The sequence below is a fragment of the Vanellus vanellus genome (genome assembly GCF_965231255.1).
Source record: "Vanellus vanellus genome assembly, chromosome: 2".
NCBI classification, from domain to species: Eukaryota; Metazoa; Chordata; class Aves; order Charadriiformes; family Charadriidae; genus Vanellus; species Vanellus vanellus.
The window spans coordinates 105,353,738-105,373,002 of record NC_138906.1 but is presented as its reverse complement, the minus strand read 5'-3'; the positions used below and the strand labels follow the sequence as shown (position 1 = coordinate 105,373,002).

General features: G+C 42.2%; 1 protein-coding gene across 1 annotated transcript in view; it reads right to left on the bottom strand.

Annotated features, from left to right (window-relative positions):
• Window positions 1-18,025, bottom strand: part of ZNF516 (zinc finger protein 516) — a gene marked incomplete at both ends in the record, with an annotated part of 90,066 nt that extends 72,041 nt beyond the window's left edge. The window contains one exon of the mRNA XM_082499453.1: window positions 16,120-18,025. Within this exon, the coding sequence (XP_082355579.1) occupies window positions 16,120-18,025 (1,906 nt within the window). The remainder of the gene's footprint in view (window positions 1-16,119) is intronic.
• Between the last annotated feature and the right edge of the window lie 1,240 nt (window positions 18,026-19,265).

The following is a 19,265-nucleotide window of genomic DNA, read 5'->3' as shown; positions in this document are numbered from 1 at the left end:
TTAGGCTTAGATCTGAAATACGAGCCTTGTATGGAAAGAAGCTTTGATGACAGTCATTTATTTGGGAAAGCTTTTCCAGCCTTTTTGTTTTGCACAGGTGATTTGAATATTTAAAGCATTTAAAGAATTTCATATCTAGGTATTAATAAGGAGATGTTGCCTTTTCCATGTTTTATATTTTTATTAAGCTTTTAGTGAAAATGCAGCTGCTGACTTATAAGCAATTCAAAAATAATATATATACACAAGCAGGCAGCCATTTTCACAATCTGGCAAGAAACGCATTTCCATAAATAACAAAGAATACAGGGTCACAGCATCAGCTGTTCAGAAAATTTTAAAAGTTGCAATGCCTCTAATTTTGCAGTAACTATTTGCCGAATTGTTTTTATTTACGGCTTGAAACTGAATTTAGAAATGCTTTCCCTGAACTTTAAACACTGTGCTCCCAACTGGCTGGCTGTCTCTGCTGTTTTCTCACTCAGCTTCCACGTATGTGTGCCCACACTGGCCCACAAGCTGGGCTTGCAAAGGTTTGTGAACATCTGAATCTGCTCCTCATGCATTTGTATGCACACATTGCATGCACACATCGGGTTTTTTTGTTCACAGGCATGGTCAGCTGCCCCGTTACCTGGCTCTTCAGGCGCCTAACATTAATTGCATTGTACAGCAGCTTGAGATAATTAGGCACAGCTCTACGTTTGAAAATAGTAACACACAGTGGGAAATCCTGCTGGATGATTTTGGTCAGAAACACTTTCATAGTTCTCAGACATACCATTATCTACTCTTTAATTCTGTTTTGATCTCCGATTAAAGTTTTCTTTTTCTTTCCCTTGGGAAATTTGCCAAGCATTCCACTTGAAAATGATTCTGTGACATTGTCACTCGTCTTCTAATAGAAAAAAAATCATATAGATAATTCTGTGAAAATGCAAGCTGTTTCCTTGAAAGAATCAAGGAAAACGAAAGAAATATAATAGTATTTTTAACCAACAGAGCTGATGGACATGAAGGGGTTGTTATTTTTTTCTTTTAACTGGCATGTGAAATAATGCATTTCACATATTTCCCCCCTCCAAAAAAAAAAAGCCGACAGTTTTTCCAGAAAGAGACAGGAAGCTCCACTCCTGAGAAAAACAAACAAACAAACAAAACAAACAACCCAACACCAAAATTGTCTCAGATCTGCTCAATTAATCTTCTTCCAAAGACAAACTTAAGTCACAAGCCATGTTAGATTAGAAGCTGATTTTGACAATCTCATTTTTTTTCAGGTGACTGAAAAAAAATTCCATGTTACATTTGTTCATGAAAATTATGAGACTAGTCTTGTTATTTCTCATCTGAAAACATAAACAAGTCAGGTCTCAGACATCTTGAAAGAATGGCTTGTTTCATTTTGTTGTATTGGAGGGGGTGTTTAAAAATAAAGGGGGAAAAATATTATACTGGCGATTGTGAAAGCATGACAAGTTAATGGGCACAAAGGCATACACAGAAATAAATACAGCAAAATAAAAATAAACACGTTTATCCAATCTGACTGCCTATCTGCCATCCCAGAACCAGAGTAGGGTATTCACTTTAAGAGCGTAATCAAGTGATTCCTTCATTGGTTTCAGGAGTCTAGATACAGAAGACTCTATGAGAAGAGTTGTGATAACACGTTAACCCCAGAAATTAGAGCAGAGAATATCCCTTTAATTTTGATTCATGAGCTAAGATGTTTTTTCTTCCTTTTTTCTAACTGCCTCTAACTGTATTTCTGGTCTTCTGCTTCAAGCGAGCACCAAGTTACTAGGGGATTTCCTCAGTGGGATTACCCATGTTTCTTCAGTTCCTGCTAGCTGCTTACAGTTGCACCTGTGACAATTTAACTGAGCTGGGCTGTCAACAACCAGCAACCAAATGGGAGGAAAGAGCAGAGAGATTTAAGCCCTCTCAGAAGCAAACTGAGTGGATGAAACGTAACCTCAGGGTGGGATTTCTTCTTTTGGCTGAAATTGGTAATGACTTCTGATTCCTAAAAAAAAAGAACAGAAAATCTAAGCTAGCCTAAAAACTTCCGCCTTTTTGTCGGAAGTCTTGTTCTTCCATTCAGCTTTTGCTGAAGTATAGTTGCAGTGCAGAATGCAATTAACCCCTGAGTAAGGGAAGAATGGGAAAACAGTTTCCCTTCTCTTCTCAGGAAAACCCTTTTGGGGTGGGGGTCAAAACAGAACAGTACCACTGCTTAAAGTGAAGAGACGCACAATTAAGCTTTCATACAACATCTGTATGACATTTGCACATGCACTCACTTCCAGGGAAGAGACAGACATCAAAACTAATGGAGAACATCCCGACTCTCTGAACGCAGGAAGAATGCTGTAGCCTTCCCAGCTGCGCTCTCGGGACTGTAAAACAAGAGACTGGCAAAGCAGCCTATTTTCTCCCATATTGCTTTTACTGTTGTTTTTGGCCAGGTAGCGTTACAAAGTTCTTAAACAGATTTATCCTACTGCTCCATGTACTATGAGAGACTTACGTATACCAAGGCTACTGGAAAACAACGGCTGCAGAATAAGCCTCATCATCTTCTGGATGTTATGCATAGTAATTGGTTCCAGGGTCAACACTGCGATGCCGCAACAAAGGGCTATAGCTTAAGGGTAAAGAATAAACAGCAGGAGTTGATGGAAGTTCTGTTACTAAGTAAATGCCCCCAAAATGAAAAAAAGACAGAAAATAAAATATTCCATATAAAACTGATTATGAATCCAATGTGCAACCTTAGCTATCCACAAGCTGTTAATTTCATGTTGAAAAAATTTCATGAAAGAAATATAGCAAGTACTTTCAAGTATCTGTAACACGAAAACAACACATTAGGATTCTGAAGCTGGATTGACAAACAGTGCTTGCCATTGGTGCCGATTTACTTGTGTGAAAATACAGGCAAAGAAAGGTGTCTGGAATTACAGTATTGTTCATAAAATACTAGGGTATATACAACTTTGTTCAAAACACCATGTGTGATTGCTCTACTGTATCTAAACATCTGAGGCAAGTTATGTATCTGCCTTCAGTGCCTTTGAAATGACATGCTATGTTTAAGCCAAGAGGTCCAGACACACCAGTTTTAAGAGTCATGTTTTCAAAGCCCAGCACTTTATCATTTTGAATCTTCCCATTCAACGACACTTTTGATAAAAATATATTTATTCCTTTTCCCTGTACACCAGGAAAGTGAAACACACGTACAAGAACTGCAAACGTCGTCTTTCAAAGTACTTCTCAAACCGTAACAATTATCTCCCGACACTCAAGCGCTCAGATGAAAAGGCACAAAGGAATGTAGTCATCCTTGTGATTTACCAGGTGAAACACTAAGACACACAACGTATCAAAACGGAATCCCTCGCTTGTACACTTCGCTGTTATCACTTCTCCTTCCCTTTTCAGTTTCTGCTGTTCTCAGGACCTGAAAGAAACTTTTACCCGTTTTTCTTTCACCTGCTCTGCCGCCATGCACAGCTTCAAGCGCTGGGACTGCTGCCGAGGGTTGTGGCAGGGGCACTGTGTAACCAGCCTCCTGCCCTGATACACTCCCACAGCCCAACGTGAACAGGATGACGCTCGGCTATGGCACCTCCTTCCTCGGTGCTCCGCTTTCTCTCCACGTGCACTCCGCGGTCACCGATTTCCTTCCTTTAAACGACACCGTTTTTTCGAGCATCAACAGTGCCTGCCCAGGCTGACTCCCCGCAGCGTGCCAACCTCCCGGGCACGTGCTGCTCCAGGCCTCGGCCGTCCTCGTAGCCCTTCTCCCATTAGTAAGCTAACGCCATGTCACCGCTTACGCAAACATTAACATGCTTACTACCTCCAGCTTACTTCCTTATGCCATCGATTCAGCTTTTTTTCCAAGGCTGCTCCTCAGGCTCCCACTTGCTACCCTTTCTACCTAAACCACCTAGGGTTTGCAGCTGACAAGCGCCTCAATCCAGACCAACCCCTTCAAGACAAACGCTTCTACCACTTTCTTCAGTTCACAACCGTGTCACCGTCGCAAGGAGCTGGATCAAAGGGAAATGCCCCCAGAAAGGTCTCTCGGCTGAGATGCGTCAGGAAAAATGGCACTTTGTCTCACTCTAAATTCAGACCCTCAACAAAAGAAATGTAGATAGGCTGTCTTAAAATGTACGCGCTGCATGATGCTTTCGATACCGTGCATCAAACCAAACACATTCAGGTTAGAAAGCAAATTCACAGAGGGGGCAGTTATTGCAGAAGTCTGCATTTCTGGCTTCTGCTTTTGCCTGCCTTCCGTTCCCCGCTACGACAGGGCTCTCTCTGCAGGGCTGTCAGCACCAGAGGTCTGCTTGGAAGTATCAACGAGCTTCCAGAAGTTGTTTACATCACTTGGATGCATCTCTAACAGTAACACATCAGTACCTTCCCATTTATATATATTAATCTATACTTGTTGCATACACTCACACACTTGCTGAATTTTTGCCTTGCCTTTCTCGAACATTTTTCAGCTTGACGGAGTTAATTACATTACATCTTTGGCCCGTTCCAGCCTTCACCTCCCTAGGTATCATGTTTCTTTCCTTTTGGCTTCTGAAGGCCTCAAAGAAAGTTGCAAAACTGGAATTTGAGTAAATACCGTATGAAGAGTACTTTCCATGATGACTTGTGTTGAGTGAACTCAGTATTTCAATTTACTGAATACATCCTAAGAAATTTAAAAAAAAAATATCTTGCTCTAATATAACTGACCAAGAAAGGTCAGTCTAGCAGAAAATTTTACCAGCGCATAAAATTTTCATTATGCATTAGTAACACCTCATTTCCATTACGAGCCTTAATATTAGGCACTTGCATGCTGACAACAGAGATAAAAAAACCCTAACAACTTCACTTGCAAAATAAAGTGATTATGTTTGACTAATACGTCATGTCTGTGTGTATAAACTGATGAAAAAAACAACAGTCCATATTTCCACACAAAAAACAGCATTGAGGCTTCCTTGTCAAACTTATTTAGCACTACACAGTAGCAAGCAGTGATCCTCACTTACACACACCCATTTTGTTGTCCCAGAACAATCCAAGTAAAGATTAATTTTTTCCTGTTACAACTTTACTTGCCATTCTGTGTTTGACTATTTTTTTTAAGGCTTCTCCAGGCTTCAACAGTACTTAAGGTTAAGACGTTTCTGGGAAATTGCTGTGCGTGTGGATACAGGCATGTGTAAGGACAAGAAACTTCTGCAAAGTATTATAAGGGGGTTTAGGATTAATGTGTTCCATGTGCAGTGTAAGCTGTACTTCCTGAATTCTCTGTTAAGGGAAGAGAAGGATCTATTTGCTTCATTATCTTGTAAAAAAAGGCTTTGCTACCTACTGAATAAAGGCTAAATCACAGACAACTGAACACACCTTTGGTTCACTGGTGCTACACACATAGCAAAACATGCAGAAAGCAAAGCCCACGTGCAGCATTTGCTCCACTACCTTGGGGTACAGCGGGGATAGGAAGAGATGAAGTCTTTTACATCCCGTTATCATCCCGACTCATTGCACTCAGTCTCTCACCACCATGACACTGGCGTGCAACCTCTGTTGTTAAAAAGACACTGAGAATGTTTCACGGGGGGTGGGGGGGAAAGGCCGTTTTCCAAAAGAACCTGTATATTTCCCTTGTGGTTGTCCTGTGTCATCGTCATTCCCTCCCCCCCCCCAATATTTAGTTTTTGCTGACAGCAGCTTGCCTCAAATGCTATTTAAGCAGTAAGACATCACAAGACATATGCTATCCTGAGATAACACACACCTCTGAAGTGCTGTTAGGTGTAGCTCATGCCTTCAACTGCCTGATGAATTTGTTATCTCAAAGAAACACAAGGTTTGGGAGTATCTTGTATTACAAACTAAACCCAAATTTAGTCTTAAAAAAATAATAAAATAAATCAGTGATTTTGTATCCTTTCAGAAAAAAAAAAAAAAAGAGACATCTGACTTGGAGTAACTACCCCTAACTTATTGCTCCCAAACAAGACTAAAATTACAGCTGTGATATGACAAAAAAAAAAAAAAAAAAAAGACATTTAATGGCTATTTATTTTTCTGTTATTTGAAGCAACAGAGATAATGAGTATCTGAGGTTTGAGATTACCAACCTGGAAAACAAAGTTCTAAAAAGAAGGAGGGCAAATCTACCCCCACGGGTCCTGTATGAGGAGGATTATCTCATGCTCTAAATCCATGTTAAGTAAGCACCCATATCCAAGTTACAATAACCATCAATTGAGAAAGTACTCTTGTCTTTCACATGGACACTTTCTCAATAGAGATTCTGCACTTTAAAAGGACAAAATGTTGGATTTTTGCCCTTAGCATCACTAAAGTGTAACCGGATCCATTAACAGAGTAGCCACAAAAGACAATTCTCAGACTTGCTCCTCCTCTATGTCTTATCCCGTGTAAAGTTTGATATGCAATTTACACTGGCATCGATTACAGAAAATAAAGATTTCTCTATTCTTCTCTAACCTCAAGCCATTAGGTGCCAAGTGGTTCAACAAAACAGTTAACAATGATTCCAACCTGACTGCTCATATGCTTAAAATCAAGCCAGCAGTTATGAGTTTTGCTGGATCGGGGCCAAAGCATTCAACAATTTGCCAGTTCAAACCCATGCTGTCTATAAACAAGGAAAACAAATTCACCATGAAAATAAGTTGCCTACACATTTACAAATCCACTCCAGGCACTGAGAGTAACGTCTAGATATAAGTCACAAAATACGGCATAGTAGCAGCCACACACCAAGTGCAACACGGATCCAAAAAGTCTCATTCAAGGACTAGGGCACTGAAAATGATAATGAAAAACTCAAAGTTTTCCTCCACACTTCCTGTAAAATTCACTATATGCTTTTCACCTCCCCAAAAATCCAGATTTACTGCTGATAAACCTTGTAGGCAATCAAGAGAAAACTGAGAATAAAAAAAAATATTGATGCTCTCACAGTAAAGTGTTCTCTTGACTGCAGCTAAGTTGCTCTTGACTTTTACCAGTATGACCGGTACCATAGCCAGGCCCATTCAAGTTAAAGCAATCCAGTGCTCGAATGAGACTACTGGGTTAAAAGGTAATAAAGTGAAGTCAAGTGAGCTGGTAAGACTTGTATTTGTAAAATGCACCTGCAGAAAACAAATTATCTACCAACACTAGGCCAAACCGCACATTACTTCTATACCCTGTGCAGCCCTGGGACTCCACCAGGTTTCAGCTCCCACAGAATTTAGCCCACCATATCCACTGAGAGCATCTGCTGCGAAAACCTAATGGGTTAACAAAGAAACCCCAAACTTCTCAGTTTAAGATGGATAAAGGGCAAACTGTGAACCATAATGTTAAGAGCAGCAAAAAGATTCAACATCAAAGACATCTACACAAGTCTCTCTTTACCAGTCATTTACAGATCAGTAGAATCCCACTTAACACAGCCCCAGCGCTATGGAAACATTTGGAAATCAGATTAAAAACACTACCATTGCAATTTTCATTGCCTGAATATTGTTTTACTAGCTGGGGGGAAGGGAGTCCTCATTCACTACTCAGAAACCGCTAGAAAATAAAAACACTACATAATGTGATCTTATGACTGTAAATGTCACAAAGCAGTATTTTACATGCTATAGCTTGATGTAATAGAAACATCCGGTACCAAGAAATACCAGAACTGCTAAACTAGCTTTTACAAGGCAGCAATGCCAGGGTAGGCATGAAGAAGTGAGGGTTTTGAGAAAGCCAAGTTACTGTGCAGCTGGATTCCCAAGTGCACGTTCCTATACGCAGCTGTTTATAACACTTGCTGAAGAAAAGCTAAAAGCCAACTATGAAAACTGGAACCTCTGTGCAACTGATATAAACGTAAAGGGGTAGTTTCGAATACACAAACAGAAACCAAGATGGCTAATAGCTTTCCACACCCTTGGAAATATTTTTTTTTTTTTAAATGCTACTGTTTGGTAAGCATGGAATGGAGATTAGCAATTTAGGAAGGACTAAACATAGACACAAACAATCCTTAGAAGCAGCTCTTGTGACAGCATTTCCAAAAGTTGTGGAAGAAGTATGAAGAACTAATCTTGCTTTGGACACCTTACATAAGCCTCAGGGCAAAGTTTATCCTGCTATCATCTACCTTTATGAAACCACACTCACTTCCTTGCTTTCTAACAGATAAAATAAAGGCTGGGTAAACCTATCTCTCTATTAGGATCTTGGTACAAGTTTTCTTCCAAGCTGAGCTATGCTTTAGTCACTTATATCACAGACCTACAGTTACAATAAACTGTATAAACAATACTTCTGTCTAACTGTGTCTCTTGTTACTGTATACGGTAACCTGCAAAAAAAGAACACTAACAATTAAAGCTAAATACAGTAGAAGATACATGCTGTATCAAAATACCCCGCACAAAACTCTTCACTACTTAAATGTTTAAGACCCCCACTGAAATGTTTGCAAGGAACAAAAGCAGTGCAACAGTTGGATCAGTAACTTCAAAATGCTGCAAAAGAAGTTTTCTCTGAGCAACAACAAAAGCAAATCTCTGTTGTGAGAAATCATTCATCTACTGAAGTATCTCAAGCTCAGCCAGCAAGCCTTAGTTCTGACTTGAGCTGACGGTGTGTTATCTGTTCCCTATCACCCTGCCTCATCGCGAGAGGAACTTGAATTACTCTTTAACACTCTCGCTGGCCACCCACATTACATGAGACACAGTAAAACAGGACCAAGTAACGCAGAGCACGGTAATCAGGAACATAGTGGAAATTACCCAAGATGCCTAGAGGGCAATCGTTAAACGTTCCTTAGTTAACATGATGTCAGGGTAATGTACATCATTAATGTGTACAGACTGCATTATCCCAAAGCATTGCTGCCCTGTTCCAGTCAAACACTTTTTGCATGAGCTTCTTGAAGCACAGCTCCCACCATCAGCCTAAAATAAAGGGCCAAGCAACTTCATCCGTGTGAGGTACACCCGCCGAGGGACAACTTTAACTGCACTTCTAGATACTCTTACGGCTCTTCTCTCTTCCTCTCCCTCAATATACATACACTTCAGTGATTCTGGCTGCCATAATTTTTGTTATCCATTTTCTTGGCATGATCAGCATAATGTCTATTTTGCTCTGTTCCCTCTGTTCTTCTTTCCATTCATACCAACCCACATAACTAACAGCAAAAAGCTATTGCTGATGGCAGCACCACAGAAATATACTCGCACATAGGAGATATCCTCTGCAGCCCTCAAGAGTGTACAAAAGCGCGAAGGGAAGGGAAGAGGAAACAAAGTGCTGCTGTGGAGATACACATAGGCCTGTACTGGTCAAAAATGATGCTCCAACCTGCAGTGCTTTGCAGAGAAACTTCAGATCATGAGACAATACCACACCGCACGTGTCTTTGCTACGTGCATCAGGATTGGACTACGTGCATTACAGCAAGGTAGATATAAAAGAGACATTTCTGACTGGTATTATCAGTCGCGTTCAAACTCGGTAACTGATCTAGTCCTGATCCACTGAATTTGCTTTAAGGAACAATTCCAACTTTGTAAAGTCCCAAACAACACCTAATGGATCTTACTTCTGAAAGCACAGAGTCCTTGCCTCTGCCTAACTTCCCCTATGATTTGAACCATCAACTTGCTGTATTTGAAAATTCTGGCATTAATCCCACTGGCATTAACAACCAAAACAATTAGTTGGGGTTGAAAAGTCGAGGGTGTTTTATATTTCAACAACCACTCCTCAGCAATGCCGAAATTAACTGGTGAAGTATGTAATCACAGCGTAACATTTTTATCTTCATGGTAGGGATCTAATAGAAGCCACTAAGACACCGTTCTTCCTTGAAACTACCTTGCTTCTTGGAAGCCTAGGGCAGGAGTTACCAATTGTCCCACACTGAGACATTCTCCAATTTGTTGCATGCTTATTCTGCAAAATAAATATCCTAAATAACTTCAACATACTGAAGACTACATATAGAACAAGATCCTCATTTGGTGTAAACGGTCCCAACACTGCATTCAATGGCATTATACTGTGGGATTTACAGTAAGAGGAAATGTGGCATGAGAAGTATCTAAAGCCTAACTATTTGATTAAGACAGATAATAAATGTGTTGGATTTTCAAACAGTGGAGAGGACTTCTCTTGCACACAGAGAAACATTTTTTTTCATATAAGCAGAACAATGAAGCCCTGGTACTGAATACTGGCAGATGCGTTTCATGCACTCACTTGGACAACAGAAAACATTTACTAGGACTATCTTTCTCTCTTCTTTGGAGTTACTATACATTTTTCTATTTTCACTTGCTTAGCTATTTTATTCTTACTGTTCCTCTCCTCCTCCAAATTACAGCCTCACCTTTTTACTGGAAAATTAAAGCAACTCTGGACAATTTTTACTTCTGATTTATTTTAAATCAAAAGCCTGATGAAATTAGGTACTTCTCATTGAAGTTCCAGCTCTTGGATTTGTTCTAATTTCTCTCTGAGTGACACAAACTCCTAATTTACGCTTCATAAATCTCTCCTACTGTTGTTCTTTCACAAAACTTACTAATGCCATTATGTTTCTATTCAAGCATTCCCATTTACATATAGGATTTTCTTGTAACATAACTGGAATAAATGGTGTTACATCCCCCAGTTTGTATAATCTGTAAGCAAATCACAGGCAGCTGTATCTTCTCCTTCAATTTACTAATAAAGACACTAAATCAGTGTCTGACCATGGATTTATAGGAGTTTTTTTTAAATGTAACAAACACAAAGAGCCCTAAAATGAGGCACAGCTCTTTGGATTTTCGTTTTGGGTTTTTTTTTGTGATGGGGTTTTGGGGGGGTTTGTTTTGTTTTGCTTAAGCTAAAACCAAGGAAGGTGCTGAGAGTTCAGACATTTTAGCAGATCAGTAACAAGCCGGTGGGTCCACTGGCAGGTGTGGACGAGGCCAGCTCCTGCTGCTGTCTCCCATTCGTGTGACTGCTCCAGACCTGGTTTTCACACGGAAATTCTCTTGGAGTTACCCACCTCCTGGTGTGGGGCATCAGGAGCCCTCAGGGCTTCAGTGCAAGTCACCAAGCACCCTGGCACTGCCTTGGAGGGTCTGAACCCCAATGCCATCCCCACACCTCTTTTCAGTCTCCCTTCCTCTTTGAAACCTCATCACACGGCCCAGCTCCCTCCACCGAGGTGCCTTCACCCAGGACGGGCATTCCAGCTCCTCTCTACCTTCCTCCATCCCCTTTTCTCTCCTCCCTGCACCCTACTCCCTTCTCTTCTCTCGCCCCTTCATGGAGCTCATCTTCTTCTGTGCAAGTCCCACCACACAACCCGTAATTCCTGAAACAAGCCAAATGTGGCCACGCACCGCTGGTTTGTATGCACTGCTTTATTTATATCCCGTGCGGTCCAGCAATTTGTGTCCACCTCATCCAGTCAGACTACGAGCTCCTTGGGCCCAAAGCTGTGTTCGTACAGGGCCCAGCACAACATTCCTCCCTTGCCATCAGCCCCCTCCTGCATTAGCCAGGGTAATAAAAACAGTATGTGTTGAGTAAAAGTGTATCAGTCTCTTCTTAAAGCATTTCAAAAATCCGGAGGAGTCTGACAGAAGGAAAAAGAAAAAGGAAAAGAAAACGGTGAGAAGAGGCAGGAGAGAAAGGAAACAAAATGGAGGAGACGGTTTTCACTGGATGCAGCATTCCCTCTAAGGTGCAACACTCTCTCCTTTCCCTGACATCCTTCCTTGACGAGGTCAGGCTAGAAGCAGCAGCATCTCTCTCCTTTATTCCTACAGAACAACCCTTTTCTACCCCCTCTCCCCCCGACTATTTTTAACATTTACTTCCTGCTTAATCTGGCGCATACATGCAAAATGAAGTACCACCTTTATGGCACTCCCTTACCGACTGCAGTAGCACAAGCCTGTGCTCTTACTACACTGGTGACGAGCGCCAAGTGGTATTTAAATCGTTTTCACTTTTCTTCATCTTCCCACCTGCCAGCAGCAGTCACAGCCTCAAAAAAAAAAAAAATTTTACTTCCTTCTTCATTTCAGGACTGAAATTGAGTGCCCAATGTAACAAACGGTTAACACCCTCACTGCTAAACACACCATGACAATGAGGGGGCCCACGTTGAGCCTTAAAAGTACTAACCACCAAATGCACACAGGCTGAATTATTTCTTTGGCATACCTAAAACTACCTTGTAGTTGAGAAGCTGAAAGGTCTAAAAAGTATTTTCCCTTCCACTTTTATCAACATATACGTAATTCCCCTCTACTCTCTCAGTCATAACTCCAGGCTTGGGAGGTTTTTTTAGTTAAAAATTAAAAATCACCAAAAAAAGCCTCAGGTTGGGGAAGTCCTGAGCAACAACTCACAGGTGGTTCAAACAGCTTTGGACGCAGCTTAGTGGAAATCCAGGTACAGTTTGCTACTGGCTTGAATGCCAAATAAAAACAAAGATTTATCTGGGGTAGGAAGACCTCAAAGATATTTAAAGTCTGCCCTTAACAGAGCTAATTTGCTCTGAGCCACCTTTTCCCACATGGCTGTCACACGAAGGAGATACACGCATGACGTGTGTATCTTTGCATGACAGATAACACGCAGTACCCTGCCTATGTGACTCTAGAAAACTAATTTTTACCCTCCTTCCAACAAGATGGAAAGCACTTTGTAACCAGCTACCTTACCTGCTGGGCAGTTGATAAGCTGGGTTTGCTAACACTACCCACGTGCATTATGTAGAGTACTACGTGCACAGCAGAGACAAATTACCGATGTATTAAGAGCAAAGAAGTGCCTACCGTGGGGGCTCTCAATCCCATTTCACATGCAAGGTGCAATTCTTGCTCTTCTCCCAATAAGCCCTATCAGTACTTCCCCAGCCCCAGCCACCCTCAGCCCCAACACATCTGCTCGCCTTAAATGACCACGGAGGGGCATTGTCAGCTTCCCTGACGTAAGACACTGCGTGTCAACAGGACTCCGCAGATTATTAAGAATTAAACGTGCAAAGAAGCACTTTCAGCTGAGTCAAGGCCACAACATTCAATACTTGGCAGTCTCAAGGCCCTTTTCTGACCCAAGATAACAGAGTAATGTGTCAAGGGGGGGGAGTAAAGATATGGGGGGAAAAAAAAAGTAATACAGGTATTATATAACCTTATGAGTAGCACAAGATTTTTCTGACCACAGCCTGAGTAAAAATAATACTGTAGAAGGCATATTAATAACAGGAACAGAGAGGGCTGCTTGCTCTCCTCCACTGGGGAAGGATGCTGTCCGTGGGGGTGGAGCGCAGCTCTCAATGGAAAAGCTTCACCGGCAAGAATAACTCCAAAAAGCTGCAGCGGAGGATAGCCAACCGCAGCACTTCTAGGACAAAATGTACTTCAAGGCCACACCAGAACACCCGATTTTAGCAGAAGTGTACATGAGGGTGGAATTTGGCCTATATTCTGTACACCTTAAGTTTCTGTTTGCAGAGCAGGGAAAGAAAGCCTCTTAAGTTGAAGCAGCAACCTGCACAAGAGTAAAAACTAATCCTACAGCCTGCTGGACAGAAGGTACCCAGTCCCTTCGGAAACAATATAAGGGCAGTGTCAGTAAATCTGCATACTATGAAGAGAAAATTAAGAAACTTAAGTCTTGAACATTGACCTATGAAAACTCCTTAAAAAAAAAAAAAAAAAAAAAAAAAAAAACCCACACCACCAAAACCCAACTTTCTTTTGAATCCAAAAAAATCCTTTGTCACTTACGAAAATTTTTCACTCCATTGACAGTGATTTTATTTAACTGAACTCTATTAAGAAGCACAGTGATTTTATTTAACTGAACTCTATTAAGAAGCAAGGGTAACATTTCTCTTGGTCATAAGATTAAAATGTTTCTTATTAGCCAATTTACTAATTGATGAGCTCTTCAGCTGTGACATTAGCAAATATAAAATGCAGCAGCCACCCTCCCAGTCAATCAATATAAACTCATCTCTCTGCCAAGATGCACCTTTACTTAGGCCCATCAATTTGCTGCTTCTTTACAGTTTAAGAAGATAAAGACCAATTTGGCAACCAGAGAAACAAGTTTCCAGGTGTTGGCTAGTGACATCAGTTAAACCTTAATTCCTGTGACAGAAACTGCTGTGTGGCTTTAACTCTCACCTTTCACTCCTGCAACAAGGGCTGAGCTTGAGTTGAGGCAAGAAGCAGGACAGGCAAAGAGACGAGATGGCTCCTCTTGTCAAAAATGAAGTGCTTAATACAGAGAGTGCACAAGAACAGCTTTCCTATTTGAACACCACGTGCAAAAGTGTTTTGGTGTTTTCAGCCTGTCTCCAGAGAGATGGTTTTCCATCACAGCAGTTTCCATAAGGGCACTGTATGTTACACCAGTAAAACATGGCAGCCCCATTTAACTCCAGACAAAGTTGCATTTTTATCACTGCATCTTGTGTCGACTGTACCTAGGTACTTCAGGTGGCAGTGGATGGATTTTCACACAAAATAACATGTACGCTTGCTCCCACAAGGAACTTCGTTTAAGTGTCCAAAATCCAACAGCAGATAGGAAAGCCAAATTTTGAGTCTTTTAAATGGACAAGTAATCATAGTGAGAATATTTAAGTCAGCTTGTCACTAGGACTATTTAGAGTTGTGGTTTATAGAAAGGGCAAGAAAGCATTAAAAAAAAAAAAAGTGTAGTTCTTGGTTTAATTTACATTTCTGTTCTAGTGTGCACTCAATTTGTCCATGAGGGACTTAATCCAAGTTGTAACAAAATCAAGTTTAGGACCGTTCTTGTACGTTTAAGGACAAACAGATGGGTTTAATTTTTTACAATTTTAGTCCTTTGGAGCTCTCTTCTCTCTGCGCCTTACATTTTGAAAGTTATATTGCCAAGCAGTGTCATCCCCAACTTTAGTTGTCCTAAAACCATGGGACTTTCACGGAAGAAACTTCATGATAAAAAAAAATAAATATATATATATATATCTCCAACATTGCTTCAAAAATTTATGAAAAACATGTAACTATTCATACACAATTCTGGAAAATGTTGCTTTTCTGCTGCGGGCTCTGTAGCCAGGAGAAAGCACAACATTATACAAAATCCTGAAAAAAAACAGCTAATTGAATAAAACCCACTCTTCCACAGTGGTGCAGATTATTTCATCCGCGATGTCTTGAAAATGAGTTTAACTCTACAGATAACTACGTTCTTCACAACAAAAGGAATTAAGAGAGGAAAATGTTATTGTTCACCAAACAGAAAACAAACAAAAAACCAGCGCAAGGCTAGTAAGGAAAGAATGGCTAATCTCACATTTCTAAGAGGGTATTATAAACAAAGAATGGTGAACAATAAAAATAAAACATAAAAAAAGAAAAAGATACAAAAGTGCTCAATGGTGTTCTTTTAAATATTTACATTGCTGTTATTTGGAGAATAATTTGTTCCATTTAGTAGTGTTGGGCTCAAAGGACTCCTTTAATCCAGAGAGATTAATTATAGCCTTTAGAGTTACAAACACAGTTTGGGAAGCAAAGCAGAGAAGAGGAGAGAGATGCCTCTCACGCTGGCGATTAACAAGTTTAGGCGCTTCAGGGCTACACCACACAGTGCCTCACTGCACCTACACGCTACAGGCAGAATGGTGCATGGGATGCCCATAAACTGGCAAAAAACAGCCCCCCCGAGATGTCCAGGGAAGACACTACCCTACAGCGTTGCTATAGGCAACTAAGATATTTCTCAGATGTCCTTCACCGAAATACAAGTTCACGTGCATCTTATGAAGATGTTCTCTGATCTCGCTTTTATTACCTGCACCAGAAATGACGAGTCTCCATGCCGAGACAACCCGCAGCGCTCAGCGGGCACAGGGCCCCATCCACACCACCCTTAAAACCTCTCGCATGTTTTCACGCATCTATCCCTCTGATCATCCCCTTGTCCCGCACCGGGAGGCGCAGGGACCAGCGACAGCGAGCGAGACAAGGCTGGGAATGATCTTACCTAGCGAGGGGTTGGCTGCTCCCTCCTCCGAGCTCTCCTCAGCCCCCTCCTCCCCCAGGCCAGAGGTAGCCGAGTCCTCCGGGGCAGATGCCGAGCCGGGGGTGCTGGGCCCACTGACGGACCCCGAGTCCCCTTCCTCGCTGCTGGAGCCGTAGCGGTCAGGCTGGGCGGCCGTCCCCCCTTCGCCGCAGCTCCTCCGCTCCTTGCGGTGCACCCGGGAGTGCAGCACCATTTGGTGATAGGTGCGGAAGATCTTTCCGCACTCGAAGCACTCAGTGGACTTGTTCTGGGTGGCCCGCCGGCTCTGCCGCGAGGCGGGACGGTAGTCCAGGTCGCCCTGGGCCAGCGGGCAGCTCTCCCCCAGCGGTGCGCCACCAGTTTTCTCTGGGCGCCCACTGGTGCAGCTCTTCTTCTTGGGGTTGCTGGAAGAGCTGGGCGAGTCCTGGTCTCGCTTGCGCTTCTCCTGGTTGACGAGGATATACTCTCTCTTATCCTTGTCGTAAGTCACATCTGCATCCGCCAGAGCCTCATCCCATCCCACATACTTCACATACTCGGAAGGCTCGACTACTTTTCCTTTGGTGGCCAGCTGCCAAGCTTGGTAGCTACTGACCGGATCCAGCTCGGCTACTCTTTTCCCAGGCTGTCCTCTTGTAACTCTATCCAGCCCTACAGATGGCCTTAGATTGAGACACTGCAAGAAAAACTGCTTCGTTACCGAGGAGCTTAGGCTCCCATCCATTAAGCCCTCGGCTTTATCCCCGGCGCTGCCCCGCTGCGCTCGGTAGTGAACAGCATTATGCGCTTTCAGACTTTCCATATTTGTAAACAGATTTCCGCACTTGGTGCAAACTTCGTACAGAGACAGGCCCGTCACAATCGTCTCCTCCTGTATCACATCATTGATAGTGGCTATGAGCTCCAAGTCATTTTTTGGTTTGTTTTTGCTCCCGGTCTTGGGGCCATGCGACTTCATGTGGTTTTTGAGAAACCAGGGCTCTTTGAATCTCCTGCCACAAATGTGGCACCCGTGATCAAATGACCCCCTGTGCTTTTTCATGTGAGCTTTCAGGAACCAGGTTTGACTAAAGGCTTGACCACAGACTTCGCACGGGAACTCACCCGCACTCAACTCGCTCTTGCAGTTCTCAGCGTAGGCCTCCCCATTTGGGACCTGAGCTGTTATATGGTCCTTCTCTACATGGTTTAACAGTGTCTCCTCCCTCAGGGTCATGTAATTACACAACCTGCACTTGAATGGTTTGTGGACCTGATGCAGGTGCTGCTCCAGGTCCTTCTTCCTTTCAAATTTGTTTTTGCAGAAGGTGCACTGGTAGGAGGTCAGCTTGCCATCCTCCTCAGCTGGCGCTGTCTCCGTGACCTCCTTCTTGCTGCTTCGCAGCAAGATCTTGCTGCTATCTACCTGAGCGGTACCGTTCAAGATCTTGTTGCAGGCGGACGTGCTCTTAGTGGGGCTGGTGCACCCACCCAGGCCCTCTGAAACTCCCATCTCCCCCAGCTGCGCCTCTCCCATCTCCACCTCGTGCCCTTGACTTAAAGTGCCTGTTCTGTGACTACGAATGTGGATCTTCAGGTTGCCCTTTTGGGAAGCTCTGTGATCACAGTAAGGGCATTTGTAGGGCTTCTCACCCGTGTGCTTCCTCATGTGCTGCGACAAGGAGCTCTGAAAAGGGAAACTTTTACCGCAGATGCAGCAGCTGTGGCACATGGTCTTGTCAGCATCCATGTCATTCTTGCTTAGCTTGCCTGGGCTGGAGGATCTCCGTAACTCCATTTCTGCCTCTCTACTACGATCCATCTGTATTACTGCAACATTGGGTGAGCGGGGCAGAAGGACAAAAGCATGTCCGGCAGCAGAGGAGGGCTGGACCGCGTTTTCAATCATACGGTTCTGCAGAGGGATGTTTTATTGCTTCATTCTCGGGGTAACGTTTCTCCTTTCAGCCGCTCGAGAGAGTCCAAAGCACCAATTTATCTCCCTGTTCTCTGTAAGCGGATGGCATAGATCACCTGAAACAAGAACAAAATCACACAAGTGTACAAAAATCGTGTAAGTAGATTCTTAAATATATTTAAACCTATTCATATTTTTAATTCAACAGCTTCCATCACTCGCCCTGCATTTAGAAGCGTACTATACTACAATCTATTGCACCAAAAAGCAGCAGCTTCTCCTTTTGTTGATACTCTAGACTTCAATGGCAAGCATTCAAAGCATCATTAATAAACAAGCAAAATCCCAAAAAAAAAGCAAACATTTATTTCCATACACAGACATCACAGTGTCTTTAAAAAAGTGCAAACTTTAAAAATATTTTTTATTTTAAAACCAGGCAGAAGTGGCTAAATATACACCTTAAATAAGGAAAACATTTCTTGAGGGAGTTATTACACTTCAAATCTGTGGCTTTACCATCATGTGTAATTTCATGTAAAATACTTACTTGCCAAAGATAAAAGGCTTTCCTAGAGACTTTAGCAAGTATCATATTCCTGCTGGCAACTGCATTACTTTGCGGCTCAGACAGCTCTGCTGTGCTTGATGTGGCATGCACAGAGCAGGCACAGAGACTGAGGACGCTCAGTACTTTGATTAGAGAGAAAACAAGAATCCAGACCCTTACAAAGCATTCAGGAAAACCAGAAGTTATTTTCTGATGGACAGTGAAGAGAAAAAAAAAAAAAAAAAAAAAACACAAAACACCTCCAAGTGTAGTATTTAGTCTTAATCTCACCAAGTAAACTGATAATGTGCGTCGGTATGAAGTGATCTTAAAAGTGAGTGATTTATGACAACAAGACATACAGGAAACCACAGCACCACCCACCTGAATGAAACAGAATCGCAAGCATAAACAAACAGACAAAACAAGAAATAACTTTGATTAACAAAACAGATTAATGAAAGTTTAAAAGCCTTCGTATCTTGTCATGATGAAATGCAATGGTCAGTATCTGCCTCAGTAATGCAAGATGCAACACACCAGCAATTCTCTGCCTTGTATACAGCAAAACCCAATGGTTAAGATCTCCCTAGATTGTTTCTTTTGTTTCTTTTCCAGTTACCACACTGTAAAACAAAAATCTTCTCCCCTTCCTATCCTCTTTAAGTACTACAAACACCA